Source organism: Schistocerca americana, chromosome 2, assembly GCF_021461395.2.
Source record: "Schistocerca americana isolate TAMUIC-IGC-003095 chromosome 2, iqSchAmer2.1, whole genome shotgun sequence".
Lineage (NCBI taxonomy): Eukaryota > Metazoa > Arthropoda > Insecta > Orthoptera > Acrididae > Schistocerca > Schistocerca americana.
The window spans coordinates 938,522,859-938,540,702 of record NC_060120.1 but is presented as its reverse complement, the minus strand read 5'-3'; the positions used below and the strand labels follow the sequence as shown (position 1 = coordinate 938,540,702).

Here is a 17,844-nt window from a genome sequence, read left to right as displayed (position 1 = left end):
CCTTCTCTGTCTATCTAAATATTAAGGTGATAGTAGTAGAAAGAAATAAAGAAAAAAATAGCATTAAAGACACTCTAAACTTGATTCATTGTACAGAATAGAAGGGAAAGAAAAATGAACAGATTATCATGAAAATCCACATTCAAGTAATTCAATATGATCGGTCCATTCGTATCATCAGGAAAGTGGACTATGATAAATAAAGCTCTCGCTCTCTCTCTCTCTCTCTCTCTCTCTCTCTCTCTCTCTCTCTCTCTCTCTCTCTCTCTCTCTGTGTGTGCGTGTGTGTGTGTGTGTGTGTGTGTGTGTGTGTGTGTGTCGGAGCGCCCATTGCATATACAGTGTGTGGGCAGAAAGAGACAGCTCTGCCTGGTTTGCATATTCCATGTGTATGTGTGCTAGCCCGCTTGTGTGGCTCCCGCCTAACTGACAAGGTACCTGTTTGTGTTTCAGGCGCACACGCCGCTGTTGCCCGGAGATAGCAAACACGTGAGTATCCTACTGGCGCCGTGTGTGATCAGTTTGCATGTCCTGTCACTCACTGTCCACTGTGTGTGTTTTGGTAGGTGCGAGAGCCAGTTTTCTGTCCTTTGAATTCCACACTTTTCTCCGCGAGCGCGGTGTACGAGCGTCATTCGTTTCAAAAAGAGATTATGTGAAACATCCTGGCAGATTGAAACTGCGTGCCGGACCAGAACTCGAATCAGCATCCTCCGCCCTCCACGGTCACAGGTTCTACCGGCTGTGTTCTCCAAGCTTGACTCACGCGCCGCTCTCACACATTTACAGCCTTCCGTACTTCTCTCATAGGTTCATATCTTTAGCATTCTTCTGTAGCACCACACTATAAACGCTTCTATTCTTTGTTTGCACTGTCTATAGTTCACAATTCACGCCATACACTGTCTGATCATAAGTTGCCAGACATCCTCTTGTAATGCAAAATTTACCACTGGATATCACGAGCGGCGGCCTTCCAGTATAAAAGAAGTTTACGAACGAATTTCACAGGACTTTGGAAATTTGTGGTAAGGTCTTTTGGGACCAAACTGCTGTGGTCATCTGTCACTAAGCTTACACACTATTTAAATAACTTAAACTAACTTACGCTAACGACGACACACACATCCATGCCCGAGGGAGGACTCGAACCTCCGATGGGGGGAGCCGCGCGGACCGTTACAAGACGCCTGACACCGCGCTGCTAACCCGCGCCGTTTTTTACAGGACTGAGTGGTGTTTGCAGTGGAGGAATATATGGAGATGATGATTGTATTAGGATGGGAATGCATCCTGTCATAAAGGAGCATCTCTGAGGGAATCGTTTGTCGATAGTAACGTTCGTAAAATGGACTGGCCTGCCCAGGTCCCCACCTCAACCCAATAGAACACGTTTGGGATAAGTTATAAAGTCTATTTCGTTCAAGACCCTGACGCCCAACTTCATTACTTTTTATGTTTACGGCTCTTGAGAAAAAATGAGCTGCTACTTCTCCACAGACATTCAGACACCTTGTTGAAAGTGTCGCCCGACAGAGCTCAAGCTGTCATAGTGGCGAAGTTAAAAAATGGTTCAAATGGCTCTGAGCACTATGGGACTTAACTTCTGAGGTCATCAGCCCCCTAGAACTTAGAACTACTTAAACCTAACTAACCTGAGGACATCACACACATCCATGCCCGAGGCAGGATTCGAACCTGCTACCGTAGCTGTCGCACGGTTCCAGACTGTAGCGCCTAGAACCGCTCGGCCGCTCCGGCCGGCAGTGGCGAAGTATGGACACACTCCGTGGTAATGTCCATTAATAGATGTCCAGATACTTTTGATCGAATAATGTATGATGATACGCCGGCCGAAGTGGCCGTGCGGTTCTAGGCGCTGCAGTCTGGAACCGCGAGACCGCTACGGTCGCAGGTTCGAATCCTGCCTCGGGCATGGATGTGTGTGATGTCCTTAGGTTAGTTAGGTTTAAGTAGTTCTAAGTTCTAGGGGACTAATGACCTCAGAAGTTGAGTCCCATAGTGCTCAGTGCCATTTAAACCATTTTTGTATGATGCTACACTCTAGACAAGTACTTAAAAGAAACTTCCTAACAAATTAATATTAGATTTATCTTCTTCGGCAAAGCTTTTCTTATTAACACCAGTCTGCACTGTACATTCTCTCTATTTCGGCCATCATCACAGTCCAAATAGAAAAACCACTACTTCTAGTTTATCATTTACTAATCTAAGACCTCAGTATCACCTAACTTACAGGGATTGGACAATAATATGGCAACACCGTGCCAGATCCCTCGCTTCTAAACTGATACTGTTATTACTCAGCTTAGTCGCGAGTCCGTAGAGGGTGGTATATGTGACGTACAGTATAACTGGTCAGCATTTCCACCCGGAATTTGCGAGTGTATGTTGGACCTTCCTTGATCCGCCTTGGTGGGTCGTGTCGTCGGATTTTCTCCTACCTGTGCGCGGTGCAGCTTTCGTAAATGTCGTCCCGTGCAGATTCTTCATTGGCGCATTGGATGTCTTTGTCGGTGGAAGCTAGTTATCTGAAATTGCTGTCGATCAACTTTGGGGTATCTATTTACTCGAAATTAACATTCAGGGTACCGTAATATCATTTTTATTCCTATTAGATCAACAATGAAACACTCATGTCACAAACTACTCGTAACCGAGAGCATGGCTACCATCGAGCAAGACAAGAAGAGCTCTTAACGCCTACTGCCGACTTTGGCGCGCAGTCCGTATCTCTTACTAGTTTCGTCACAGTTCGTGGATTTCCGATCAAGTTCGTACTTACTAAGATAGGCATTTGTTAATGAACAGGTGTGAATTTTAACGAGGCAAAATTATGATAAATAGCTTTAAACATCCAGAGGCTCCTCCTAGTATTCATGTTGTCATAAATGACTTTAATTATTAAATATAAATAAACAAAATCGGTGACTTTGGCGCCAAGATGGCGGTACTTCCCGTCTTGTATATTTTCCAGGCTGACGCTTGTTGCTAAGGTCCAGCGCCGAGCCCCACCCCACTACGCGCGACATATGGTCGCTTCGTCACCTAGCGTGGGAAATGCTCTCCAACTCATGGCCGGCTACGACTACAGCATTTCCTAACCATCGTGAATATATCAATTAGAGACAATAATTAAAAGCGGTAAAAATGTCTTCCTCACGTAAGAGGCACCTTACAACCGCGAGACATGCATGCTCGAACATAAGTGCAGATGCTAGCCAAACCTGCCGGTTGTGCTGTTGTATTTGATCACGAACGGCACCAGTGCAATATCCACAACACGTTGTGTCAGTCGTGGCCAGAATGGTGTTCTGTGTAGTTGTGAGTGCATTATGTCGGAGCTCAGTGAGTTCGACAGTGGGGGCGTTCTTATGATGGGTGCCTCCGTAACCAAGGTAGTCGATGTGTCCGATGTTTCAAGAGGCTGTGGAAGATTTATACCGCGTATAGCGAAAGCGGAAAGACATCATCCACTACGTCACAAAGCGGATTAAAGCGTGTGTTGAGTGATCGTTGCGGTCATTGAAGAGCATTGTGACGGTAAATAAGAGGACGACAGCTGCAAAAGTCACTGCAGAACTGAACGTCGCACTCGAAAGCCCTGTCAGCACCAAAACAACACGAAATGAGCTCCAGACGCAGGGAATTGCAGGGCGAACTGGAACACCAAAACCACACATCAGTGATGAAAACGCCCGTGACAGGACAAAATGGTGCCGAAACCATAAAACATGGCCTGTGGAGCGATGGAGCCGGCCGCTGTGGCCGAGCGGTTCTAGGCGCCTCAGTCCGGAACCGCGCTGCTGCTACGGTCGCAGGTTAGATTCCTGCCTCGGACATGGATGGGTGTGATGTCCTTAGGTTAGTTAGGTTTAAGTAGTTCTAAGTCTAGGGGACTGATGACCTCGGATGTTAAGTCCCATACTGCTTGGAGCCATTTGAATTTGGAGTGATGGAAGAAAGGATCTGGTCGGATGAGTCTTGTTTCACATTGTTTCCAGCTTTTGGCCGAATTTGCGTCTCCAGAGTGAAACACGGCACGGATCTGGTGATGATTTGGGCAGCCATGTCGTGGTACTCCATCGCCTCCACGGTCAGTCTGCAAGAGAGCATTACTGCCAAGGATTATGTGAACATTTTATCTAGTCAAGTCCGTCGCATGGTAGAATGTTGCTGTGTTAGCAGACGATAGGGCCCCTGTTTACACAGCTAGCATCGCCCAGAACTGTTTTGTGATCACGAGCATGAATTGTCGCATCTCCTCTGGCTTCCAGACTCTCCAGACCTCAATATTATTGATCCTTTGTGGTTTACTTTGGAGGAAATAAATTGTGATCAGTAGTCACCTCAATCACTGTTACCTGAACTTCGGGCTATTTTGCAGGAAGAGTGGTATGAGATTTCCTTGAAAAACATGCAGGACCTATATTTTTTCCGAGACAACTGGAAGCTCTTTCGATGCCAACAGGTTTCCTACATCGTACTAGATAACGTGTTTCTGTTGTTCGCTTATTTGTGTCAATTTTGTTGGTGTTTCTTATTATAATCTCTGTCCGCCCCCGGTAGCTGAGTGGTGCCGGCACGGGAGCTCAGCGTGTTCGGTCAGAGGGTTAGCTGCCCTCTGTAATAAAAAAACTGAGTTAATGGATCAACAACGAACTAAAACGGGTGTCTTGCGACGTTCGCCCCGAGCAGATGCAAAGAACGAAAGCGAACAAAATGAGATTAAAAAAAAAAAAAATGGTCAGCGCGACAGAATGTCAATCCTAAGGGCCCGGGTTCGATTCCCGGCTGGGTCGGAGATTTTCTCCGCTCAGGGACTGTGTGTTGTGTCGTCTTAATCATCATCACTTCATCGACGCGCAAGTCGCCGAAGTGGCGTCGAATCGAAAGACTTGCACCCGGCGAACGGTCTACGCTACGGGAGGCCCTAGTCACACGATATTTATTATTTATTATAATCTCTGTTCAAGACACCATTCAGCTCTTTTAGATTTATGTGATATATTTAAACTTCCGAAAACTGAATAATTTTCCCTTGTATCAGAAAAATGCCATACTTTGTGACGCGCGATACTTTATTTTTGCTCCGCAAATTCCCTTATCCCTGACATTTTAAACATCTGGCACCATCACCACACAGAAATGCAGTTTACAACAGCTTACAGATTGGTGGAGAGCGGTCCGTCAGACAGTAAAAGAACCAATCTATAAAATTGACGACACGTCGGTTGTGTTGTAAATGTCAATGTTTGTTGAAATGCTTTTAAAAACATTTTATTATCCGGCGCAGTCACACACAATTTCAACAAGAAATTAAAAGTCAGCCTTCCGATGATCTTGTTCTTCTTCTGCTTCTCCTTCTACAGTGAGGTTGGTTTGCAACAGTAAGCCATTCCACTTTTCTGTCTGCTTTCCTGCTCATTTACAGACACGTAACACACACTATATCACTCATAATCTGCTGCATCTATGACATCATTGATCGTCCCGGCGATTCCTTGTCTCAGTAGCGCGTACTATTGTACGAGTGATGCTATTGTGTCTTTAAATGTGCTCTATGAATTTCTTCATTCGTGTTTGATGTGCATACGAAGAGCCCTCTTCTTTGGTAACGTTCTACCCAGTTGATCTTCAATATCCTCCTGTAGCACCAAATCTCAATGGCTTCTAGACGTCTTCTCTCACCTTTTTCTGCTGTCCAGGTTTTACACCCGTATTGGGCCACAGATCACTTATTTCTAGAATGATGTTCTTGCTGGTGAGTAAAGTCTTCTCAGATTAAATGTAATTTTGATTTACTTTATTCTGCTCTCAATTTCTTTCCAACTTTTGCTATCTTTTGTGATCCTGCCGCAGAAATAGATAAATTCCTCTGTCACTTCTAAATCCTGTCTCTCAATTCTCGTTCTTAGAGGCTTATACTTTCATCGTCACTGTAGTCTTTCTCTTGTTTATTCTCATACCGTACTGATTAAAGGGCATCCTTTCCGTTATGAAGAAGACCTTCCGTGTATAATCTTTCGTCTCCGTGTCCACATCAACATCATCTGCATACCGCGTTATGTCTATCGTCTGTCCATTAATTTTGATCTCAGTCTCAGTTGTTTCGTGAATTTGGTCTATCACTTCCTGCATATAAGTAGTGAATAAAGAGAAGAGACAACACATACTTCTCTCCGCCTTGTTTACTTTTTGTTTCTTTTTCCTTACGAAAATTCCAAGCAGCAGCCACTTCGTCCTTACATAAGCTGAGTAACATTTGCTTGTCTTTGTATTGAGACCTGCTGTTTTCAGCCCTCTGAACGAATTTTGCCACATAATGTTACCAAATACCTTTTCCAGGTCAACAAAGACAACTTAAGGTTATTATACAGTATTTCTGTAATTGCTTTTTTATAAGAAGCATCAGTTCTAACTACTTCTAAGCCAAACTGATCTTTTTTCAGCACATCCTCCACCTTATTTTCAAATTTTCTCATTATTACCCTTATGATAGTCTTTGACACTTGTGATACTAGATTAAGGTTCTGCACTGTTCACACTTTGTAACTGCCGCCTTCGTCGGTATGGGAACCATGATGCATTTCTGGAAGTGGGTTGGCATCTCCTCTACATCTACATCTACATACATACTCCGCAATCCACCATACGGTTCGTGGCGGAGGGTACCTCGTACCACAACTAGCATCTTCTCTCCCTGTTCCACTCTCGAACAGAACGAGGGAAAAATGACTGCCTATATGCCCCTGTACGATCCCTAATCTCTCTTATCTTGTGTCTTTCCGCGAAATGTAAGTTGGCGGCAGTAAAATTGTACCGCAGTCAGCCTCAAACGCTGGTTCTCTAAATTTCCTCAGTAACGATTCACGAAAAGAACGCCTCCTTTCCTCTAGAGACTCCCACCCGAGTTCCTGAAGCATTTCCGTAACACTCGCGTGATGATCAAACCTACCAGTAACAAATCTAGCAGCCCGCCTCTGAATTGCTTCTATATGCTCCCTCAATCCGACCTGATAGGGATCCCAATCTCTCGAGCAGTACTCAAGAATTGGTCGTATTAGTGTTTTATAAGCGGTCTCCTTTACAGATAAACCACATCTTCCCAAAATTCTACCAATGAATCGAAGACGACTATCCGCCTTCCCCACAACTGCCATTACATGCTTGTCCCACTTCATATCGCTCTGCAATGTTACGCCCAAATATTTAATCGATGTAACTGTGTCAAGCGCTACACTACTAATGGAGTATTCAGACATTACAGGATTCTTTTTCCTATTCATCTGCATTAATTTACATTTATCTATATTTAGAGTTAGCTGCCATTCTTTACACCAATCACAAATCCTGTCTAAGTCATCTTGTATCCTCCTACAGTCGCTCAACGACGATACCTTCCCGTACACCACAGCATCATCAGCAAACAGCCGCACATTGCTATCCACCCTATCCAAAAGATCATTTATGTAGATATAAAACAACAGCGGAACTACCACACTTCCCTGGGGCACTCAGATGGTACCCTCACCTCCGATGAACACTCACCATCGAGGACAACGTACTGGGTTCTATTTCTTGAGAGGTCTTCGAGCCACTCACATACTTGGGAACGAATCTCATATGCTCGTACCGATTTCAATCCCAGATAAGGAAGAGAACTAGGAAGATGATAAGGAGGAGGAATCCATTCACTCGTAAACACTTCGGGAAAATCACGTAGACAATATAGTTTCCTCAAAGTGTTTACGAGTGATCTGCCTCTTTCTTAGGAAGTGAAGTCGTCAAGAAAAGGTCGAAACATGTAATTTCTCGTTGAAATTGTGACATTAGGCCGAAAAAGAAATCATTTTAAAAACAACTCTACTACATTCGAGACGACCTGAGACGATGCGTGATAGCTACTAGCGCTGTTGCAAGCTCTCAATTGGGTCGTCTACAGAGCTGTGACAACACAGAGGCGTTGTCATAGAGACGCTCACAAAACGCGTCACGTGACTGGTTGAGGTAGGCAGCCGAAGGTGCCACGTTTAGGTCCCATTAACCGTCAGGGATCTTCTTACACCTGCTTGACGATATGTTGTGAACAGTTACAAGATATCAGCGGAGGAGTGTGAGTACGATACGGTGTCGCATAACGCGTAGCAGGTGCGTCATATGCCTGCACACACGCACACACACACACACACACACACACACACACACACACACACACACACACACACACAAAGTGAGGGTGGGGAATACAGTAGAAACGAGATGCAGGGATGTGGGAGAATACGGAAAGGGGTGTTAGTGTAATCCCAAAGGGAAAAACAAGAGTGTCGTCCAAATATTTGTCGGCAATAATTCAGAGGATATAGCCCTAAATTACGCGGGATTTATGCAGCGGCCGCTTTTAGAAGGTGCGCAGTGCCCCCCACCCTCTCCGAGCAGGGCGCTGGCGCGCATGCACACCAGCCTCCTGGCATTCCTCTGACCCGTATGGTCGCTGTGCGCCGTTTTAACACGGACGTTTGCGTCTGCCTGCTACTGCTCGCTGCTAGTTTAAACGGACGCCGTGTCGCTGCATATTAACGTCGCTCTCTCCTATCTAGAGGATCCAACAAAACCGCGCCGCCGCTGCCAGCGTGAACCGTGCCGTGGCGCCTGCAACAGTTGGTTGGTCGCTTCGCGTCCGCTTCATTAATATGCTGTTGCGCTCGCTAGGCGGGGGATTTTTTTTCTTTCCACGGAGAGCATTTTCGACGGAGGAAAACAGCTATAAACACAGAAGGTAAATACAGGGGGTCGGGTGGTTTCTTGTGCGTTCATATACGAGGTATAGCCAGAAGGTTTTAATTATCACTTCGGGAAAAATCTTGCTGCGAGCGTGAAACTTACTGATGATGATAGTGCTTTTCTACATATGCTCCCGTCAGTGCGAGTCATTTCTCCCAACGATGGATGACTTGCTTGTAGAAGTCTGCGTTTTGGCTATCTAGGAAATACTCGACCGCGAAAAGAAACTCGTCGCCATTCTGTAAATGCCCGCCACGCAATGGATTGTTGAACCGAGGCGGCCGTTGCGGCCGAGCGGTTCTAGGCGCTTGAGTCTGGAACCGCGCGACCGCTACGGCCGCAGGTTCGAATCCTGCCTCGGGCATGGATGTGAGTTATGTCCTTAGGTTAGTTATGTTTAAGTAGTTCTAAGTTCTTGGGGACTGATGACCTCAGATGTTAAGTCCCATAGTGCTCAGAGCCATTTGAACCATTTTTTTGTTGAACCGAGGAAAGAGGAAGACGAATGTAAGGGGTACCCCAGAGAAGTCTGTTGGGTCCCTTCCTGTTCATGTTGTATTTCCGTGACATGGCGCACAATATTCATAGTAACTTCATTACCTTTCGCAGATGACGGAGTTGTCTAAGCTGAAGTACTGTCTGAAGAAAGCTGCACACTTATTCAGTCAGATCTTGGTACGTTTTCATAGTGGTGCAGAGATTCCCAAATTGGTTTAAATTCGCAGAAATGTAATATTGTACACTTTACAAAACGAAGAAACGTAATATTCTTTTACTAGTCACAGTCTGAATCGGTCAACTCATACAAATGCCTGAGTTTAAAATTTTGCAGGGTTATGTAGCAGAACGCAGAATTTATGGTTTATTATTTAGAAGTACAAAACTTTAGTACACAATTTCTGAATTAATGAAGTGATTAGATTAAAATAATAAACAGAACTGATACCATGGATGTATACAACCCGTTTTTTTAACATCGCTATGAACATCTGTATTGTATGAAAAGAAGCAGCTGATATCAATGTCCATACAAAAGTCAATATTCTGATCTAAAAATTAACGTATAACGAAACGTGGACGATAAGCACAGAAGACAAGAAGGGAATAGAAACATTTAAAATGTGGTGCTGTAAAATAATGTTGAAGATTAAATGGGCAGGTCGAATAAATGGATCGAATTGGAGAAAAGGGGAATTTATGGCACAACAAAAGTAAAGGAAGAGTCCGATTCCTAGAACACTTCCTGAGGCATAATAATCTATTTATGGCAAAAGAAATATCCGACATTTAGCTGCAATGTGATATTGAACGAATTCATCGGCGACAGATAAAAATTAGTGCTGGACTAGTAGTAGAAAGCTGATTTCCAGCTTTGCCTGAGTGTTCACCGTAACTGCCTCGGCTATACGAGCAAGTCCCCCGTCAGATCAAGGTCTGCATATGCAGCACGCTACAGAGTAGCACCCTCATTTATTGATCCACTTACACGCAGCCTAACTATATTCCCACAAGGGTTCAGAGACTGTGGTGTATCCGTACTGAAATGTGGTAAAGCCGTCTGGCTTATATACAGGGTGAAGAAAAGTTCGCGCATTCGGACTTCGCAGCGCGATTCCTCACATACTGCCAATACAAAGGGCCCTCACGGTTGGCCGTGCGGCCTAACGCACGGCTTCCAGGCGGGAAGGAGCGCCTGGTCCCCGGCACGAATCCGGCCGGCGGGTTTGTGTCGAGGTCCGGTGAACCGGCCAGTCTGTGGATGGTTTTTAGGCGGTTTTCCATCTGCCTCGGCGAATGCGGGCTGGTTCCCCTTATTCCGCCTCAGTTACACTATGTCGGCAATTGCTGCGCAAACAAGTTCTCCACGTACGCGTACACCACCATTACTCTATCACGCAAACATAGGGGATACACTCGTCTGGTGTGAGACGTTCCCTGGGGGTTCCACCGGGGGCCAAACCACATAATAACCCTGGGTTCGGTGCGGGGCGGCGGAGGGGTGAAGTGGACTGCGGCAGTCGTCCTGGGGTTGTGGACCACGGCGGCTGCGGCGGGGACGGAGCTTGTCCGTCGTTTCTAGGCCCCCGGTTAACATACAATACAATACCAATACAAAAATGTCTCTCACAAAGTTTCGTTCTGCGCATATTTTCGGCAGAAAACGGACGTTAAAAATGGCAATCTGGCAATACTGTAATCACATGGTAGGGCAACTACCTCTGTCAGCGCACAGTAGTAGTGCTGTACAGGTGGTGTAGTGGATAGCGTTTTGGGTTAGCATGCAGGAGATCAAGGGCTCGATTCTGGATCGAGGTGTATTTGCTTTAATTTGCCAATTTCATTCTGCCAAATAATACTGTAGTATAAACCTTTACTTAAGCCACGTGTATCCGACATTCAACTAGCACGTTCCTAACGAAATATAGTGGACCTGAACGTGGCACGAATAATAGTCGGTACTAATCGATGGGACAATTGGGGGAGGTTACACAGAAAATAGGTTTAATCTAATAGATGGATTGGTGCGAACAATTCGCGTCCACGACGTGCAAAAGGCTTCTTCAAAAGCTGACCAATGAAAACTATTGCATTTCCATTTCTGTGGTCCTTGTACTTAAGCGCAAATGTTTTGTAGAAGACCCAATGTAATCGCTGTATGACGATTAAGACGCCAGACACCGTACCAAGCAGACTACATTAATCAAATGAAAAGAAATTCGCCTCGATCTAGAACCGAACGCTAGACCTCCCGCATGCTAACCCAAAATACTACCCACTGTACCAACTAGAAGCACTACTGCATAATGTTGACAGACCTATTTACCGTACACTTGATTGCAGTGTTGCCAGACTGCCAATCTCTGACTTCCATTTACTGCCAGAAGTATTCACAGGACGAAATTTTTTGACAGGCTTTTTTGCATTGTTAGTATGTGAGGAATCGCGTTGCAAAGTCAGAGTGCGCAAATTTTTCTTCACCCTGTATGTTATATAAGGATGGTGTGTGTTCTTTGAGACACGCCAAATAATGTTATTGGTTAATTGGTTTGCATGTACATTTCATAACAATGAAACAACTTACGAGTAGTTGTCTTAAAATATCACATTCAATCCTGAGCGAACTAGACTTCCCCGCTAAAACGATCTTGGTGGCCATTTCACGTTGGTATGACGTCTCGAATTAGTAAGATATCCGTCAGAAGCTGTGGTTCTTAAGACATCTTCTGACTTTAATGTGAAGTTATCTGAAAATGGTTTTTATTAGCTTCAAGAGCTCAAGAATCCGCGGGTCTGACAACAGGAAGTAAAACAACTTACGCGTGGTCCTGGCATTCCGCGAAATGATCTCAGTTCAAAATGTTAAAATGCCGGTAACCATTCTTTTAAAAGTAGTGGCAGTATTACCAACTGAACTGCGACGCGTTTCACCTGGCGTCACTGGGAATTTAACGCAAAGGAATCTGATGTTCGAGATGTATCTTCAGATTTAATTCACAAGTCGGTCGCTGAATAGCGCAGCCATATAAAATAATTATAGTTACGACTTTTAGAATTACAATAGGGCCCCGCACCACGGTATTAAAACAAAAACTTTTTCTAATTTAAAAATTTTGCTAGCTATTGTCTAGGCAGCATCCCAGATAACTTGCGCGTAAGTGCGATCCTGCACGCACGACTATCAAACCCGTTGTAGTGAACAAGTGATTACACAAGGAACACAATTTGCAACCGCGGATATGAGGATCTAGAAAATAAGTCCACTCTCCCAGAAAAAATTCATTCTAGTTGAACAAAATACTTTTACTTGAGATCGTCAAGTTGCGTTATTAAGTGTGCGATTCAGTAATAGCAGATAGTGAGGTCTGAAAGTAGTGAAGAGATCTTTAATGACACTCGGGTCTACTAGCAACGGAATAAGTTTCGTCGCTAAAGCTCTGTGAGGTCAGAAACTTACTGGCAGATTACAACTGTGTGTCGGGCCGGGACACGAACCTGAAATCTTTGCCTTTCGCGGGAAATTGCTCTATCCACTTAGCTGCTTGAGCACGACTGAAGGACACGACCCCATGGCTACAATTTCAGCACGAGGTAAAGGACACTATGTGAGGTTACTTCTACTTGACGAAATCTCTCTAGTAGTTTACTGAAATATCACTATATATATTGTTGTATATAAATTTTAGCACTGTTTTCATCATTATCAAGACGTATTTTGTTCCTTGTTGCTGTTGTCCTTATCTCCAAGACTGGTCTGATGCGTCTCTCCACGCTATTGTCCAAGCCTCTTCACCTCTAAATAGCTACTGCAGCCTACATTCATTTGACACTGCATACTGTATCGAGACTTGGTCTCCCTCTGCTATAATCCTTAATCCCCAGTTTCCCTCTGTTAAAAAAACTTACTATTCCTTTCGGCCGAAAATGAATTAGAAGCTGGACACTCTTTTAGTAAAGCGGAACCGTAAAACTCTTTTTCTCCCCAATTCTTCTTTAGTTATTTTTGGGTCAGCAGTCTTGCGACTGGTTTAATGCGGGACTCCACGACTTCCTGTCATGCGCCAGCTTCTAGCATACAGTGTTCTGCTCCAAACGTAAATTCTTAGAAATTTCTTTTTATAGTTAAAGCTGATGTTTATTAGTAGTGTTCTTCTTATGCCCAGGAATGCCCACTTTGTCTGTGCTAATCTGCTTCTCATGTTGTCGTTGCTTCGTCAGTCATGTGTTACTGTACTTAAAACGTAACAGAATTCATTCACTTCCTCTTCTTCGAGCTACTATTCTTCCGCAACTTTTGTCTTTCTACACCTTACTCTCAATCCGTAGTCTGTACTTATTGACTTCATTCAGTAGGACTTTTACTTAAGATAGCAGTGTCATCAGTGAGTCTGTCATTGATGTTTTCATTTCACCATTTAAGCTTTCTTTTATTTCCGTCATTGCTTCTTCGATGTGTGAATTTAACAGTAGGAACGACGATAACTCCCGTGTCTTGTACCCTTTCTGACCTGAGCTCTCTGTTTATGAGCTTAAGTTCATATTATTCCTTCTTGCTTCTTATTCATGTTGTATATTATCTCTCTCTATAGCCCACTCGTATTTCTCTCAGAATTTCGAACATCTCGCACCATTTTCCCTGTCTCAAGCTTTTTCACGGTCGATAAATTCTACGAAAGTGTGTCGACTTCTGTTGAACTTGCTGCTATTAGCAAGCGCAGTGACAGAACAACCGCCGGCCGGGGTGGCCGAGCGGTTCTAGGCGCTACAGTCTGGAACCGCGCGACCGCTACGGTCGCAGGCTCGAATGCTGCCTCAGGCATGGGTGTGTGTGATGTCCTTAGGTTAGTTAGGTTTAAGTAGTTCTAACAAGGGAACCTCCCCATCGCACCCCCCTCAGATTTAGTTAAAACTTGGCACAGTGGATAGGCCTTGATAAACAGATCAATTCAGAAAACAGGAAGAAGTTGTGTGGAACTGTGAAAAAATAAGCAAAATATACAAACTGGTCATCAGTCTTGGTGACATAGGCAACATAAGGGACAAAATGAGCTCAGGAGCGCCGTGGTCCCGTGGTAGAGTGAGCAGCTGCAGAAGGAGAGATCCTTGGTTCAAGTCTTCCCACGAGCGAAAATTTTCCTTTTTTTTGTTTTTGCGTAGTTATTATCTGTCCGTTCGTTCATTGACGTCTCTGTTCACTGTAATAAGTTTAGTGTCTGTGTTTTGCGAGCGCATCGCAAAACCGTGCGATTAGTAGACGAAAGGACGTGCCTCTCCAATCGGAACCGAAAACATTTGATCGCAAGGTCATAGGTCAACCGATTCCTCCACAGGAAAACACATCTGATATATTCTATACGACACTGGTGACGGCATGTGCGTCATATGACAGGAATATGTTGTCGACCCACCTAACTTGTACATTTGGCGAATGGGTAAAAAGATTCTTCTATCTTGCCCGATTTAGGTTTTCTTGTGGATGTGATAATCACTCCCAAAAAAGTGATGAAATCATAAGAGTTTGTCACATAAACTGAAAAAAAAATTAAAGTTTTCACTCGATGGAAGATTTGAACCAAGGACCTTTCGTTCCGCAGCTGCTCACGTTACCACGAGACCACGGCGCCGCTGCGGTCCCAGCGTCCTTAATGTTGCCTATCTTGCCATGAACTACTCAGTTTGTATATTTTCCTAATTTTTTTCACAGTTCCACACAACTTCTTCCTGTTTTCTCAATTGATCTGTGTTCAGTTATTCAAGGCCTATCCACTGTGCCAACTTATAACTAAATCTGAGGGGGGTGCGATGGGGAGGTTCCCTTGTAAGTTCTAGGGGACTGATGACCTCAGATGTCAAGTCCCATAGTGCTCAGAGCCATTTGAACCATTTGACAGAACTACCTCCCTGGTGCCTTTACCTTTCATGAAGCCAAACTGGTCTCTTCCTTTTTTTTCCTGTCTGCTTTCGCTTAAACTTGCATAAAAGTATACAAGCCTTGTGCTCCCTCAACAGTGCTTACTCCCCCATCTTCCATCCCGCTTTTCCGTCTGGTACTAAATTTAAAACTTCTTTATGGCTGAGGACGTATCCTATCAACATAGCCATTCTTTCCGTAAAGCTGAGCCACAAAGCTGTTTTCAACCTAGTGTGAAGCAATACTAATTCATTAGTCATATAATCTCCTTACTTTCAAAAGGTTCAATTTCCTTCTATTCTCTTCGTTCCATATACGTCCGCATTCATTCTTTGTGAATGTCGGCTATGTGCGATTATGATTAGTTCTCTCTCTCTCTCTCTCTTTCTCTCTCTCTCTCTCTCTCTCTCTCTCTCTCTGGAAATACTGTCGGCGCTGCCTCATCGACAGACCGAACAGCACAGAGTTGCTTTTTACGAACTGAACGCAAGAGTGATTTTTCAGTTGCTACTTCCAGATGTCATTCTGTGAACGCCTGTCGTTCTGTGCGTTCACAGCCGTTCGTCTCTTTCCTCCACAATAGACGCAGAGGAAGTGGAAAGGGGCGCGAGGGGAACTGCATCACGCCTTGGCTCCGCCAAGCTGTCCGACGTCTCTTGCTCGTCTCCCTAATGCCGCACTCGGCGCTAGTTGGCGTCAGAGGGGCTCACAATGTCTTTTCTTCCCTTTCCCGCCCGTCATCTTTTCTAGAGTTAGCATATTTCAGTGGCGCGCTTTAAAATCTGAGGCGGCGTTCTGGAGCCCGCAAGTGGCAGACGGTTGCCCCTGCCGTCAGCCGCCCCGCACAGCACGCCCGCTTCGAGGGGTTGCCTGCGGACTCGGTGCAGGGCCTCTGAGCAGCTGTCAGTGCTTTGTGCTCGCCCGCTTCCCAATGGTAAAAAGCGGCTAAAGTAGGGTTGCTCACGCTATGCGCACTATAAGTACCGAGACGAGAGGTTTAGCTCGCTGCTGAGGTATAATTTAAAATATACATTTATCGAGATCGATCACGAACTACATCGACAAAGTTTCGGAGCTTATTCGCGGAAGTTTTCAGAGTACTTTTGTATAAGGAACCCATTGGCCACGCTGGCTTGTTGCCGAGAGTTACACAGCAGAATTATCTTGTTACAAGTTTTCAGATGTGACACTACGTAAATCGCTATCATTTTAATTGCAATCAATGTATTTTACAGAGATTTCATGGATTGAACATATATTTATAACCTGACATTTACTCGTATAATGAATTTCGTATGTCGCTTAGATGTGACACCTTTTTATAAATATTAATGTGGTAACCCCCCCCCCCCCTTCCCCACCCCCGTGGCACCTGTAGCTTAAAGTGTGCGATGTAAAATGTGTTTTGCAGCAGTACGTCGATAGCACCCATAGTTCTTCTGACTGTACGCTCTTGAACAGTTCCAAATTTTGCCTTGCGCACTTCGTCTTATATACATACCGAACATTGCAACCAGGCAGTTTTTGAAATAGCCGGCCGTGGTGGCCGAGCGGTTCTAGGCGCTTCAGTCCGGAACGGCGCGACTGCTACGGTCGCAGGTTCGAATCCTGCCTCGGGCATGGCTGTGTGTCATGTCCTTAGGTTAGTTAGGTTTAAGTAGTTCTTAGTTCTAGGGGACTGATGACCTCAGATGTTAAGTCCCATTGCGCTCAGACCCATTTGAACCATTATTTTTTTATGTATTTGCTTATAACACGAATTAGTTTCGAACCTTTTTGGGCTCTTCTTCAAAGTTATTTCCGTAGCGCGATACTGGCTGCTGGATTTCTGACGCTTAAGGCAGATTAAAAAAAGTCTTCCAGGTATCGTCATAGTGCTAATGAGACATGAGCTCTGTCAGTATACCTAACAAACTAGTATGTAACTTAACGTGTTAACATCGGAACTGTGGATGATACTGGTATGGTCGGTAGGGCCAGCTCTTTCGCAGGGGCGATCTGTGCAATAATAATAATAATAATAATAATAAGCATTTGATAACAGACTGCCTGGCCTTCGCCCTTTTTTTCTGATGAGATACGCGCAGCTACGGAACAAATTAGTCAACTGACGACAGAATCTGCAAAGGCGGGACTGCACACGTCTCCTTCGAGAAAGCTGAATTTAAAGTCAAGTGCATTGAGAAATTTAAATATCTACGAGAGTGGACAGAGCCACACACATCTGAGGGAGAAGCATTTGTATCACGCATCAGAAAAATGGAAAGGGCATACCAACTAACCAAAACCATCTGCAGATAAAAAGCAATATCAGTTAATGACAAGATAATACATTACAGTGCCTTAATACGGCCGGAGGTCGTATATGTCGCAGACTGCCTTGCTCTAAATAGACAAGGTCTGATCGAGAACTTAGAGAAAGACAGATATTGAGGGAAATTCGAGGCCCAATCAAAGAATTCAGGAGACGACGCAACCATGAACTCTGTGTGTATGTATAAAAGGTCACTACCATTTGTAAAGGGATTTTATTCTGTGGCCACATTGCACGTATGACTCCCACAAGCTTGAGCAATCGGATCTTCTGCTAGTTTTTCAACTAGAAACCATGGAAGTGTAGTTTACCCAGA

At 44.6% G+C, this 17,844-nt stretch overlaps 1 protein-coding gene across 4 annotated transcripts in view; it reads left to right on the top strand.

The window, feature by feature from the left end:
* LOC124596031 (disks large 1 tumor suppressor protein) overlaps positions 1-17,844 on the top strand; it is a 940,679-nt gene that overhangs the window by 261,978 nt on the left and 660,857 nt on the right. For all 4 annotated transcript variants that reach the window (XM_047134995.1, XM_047134994.1, XM_047134993.1 and 1 more), the window contains one exon: positions 454-489. In XM_047134995.1, coding sequence (XP_046990951.1) covers positions 454-489 — 36 coding nt within the window. The remainder of the gene's footprint in view (positions 1-453; positions 490-17,844) is intronic.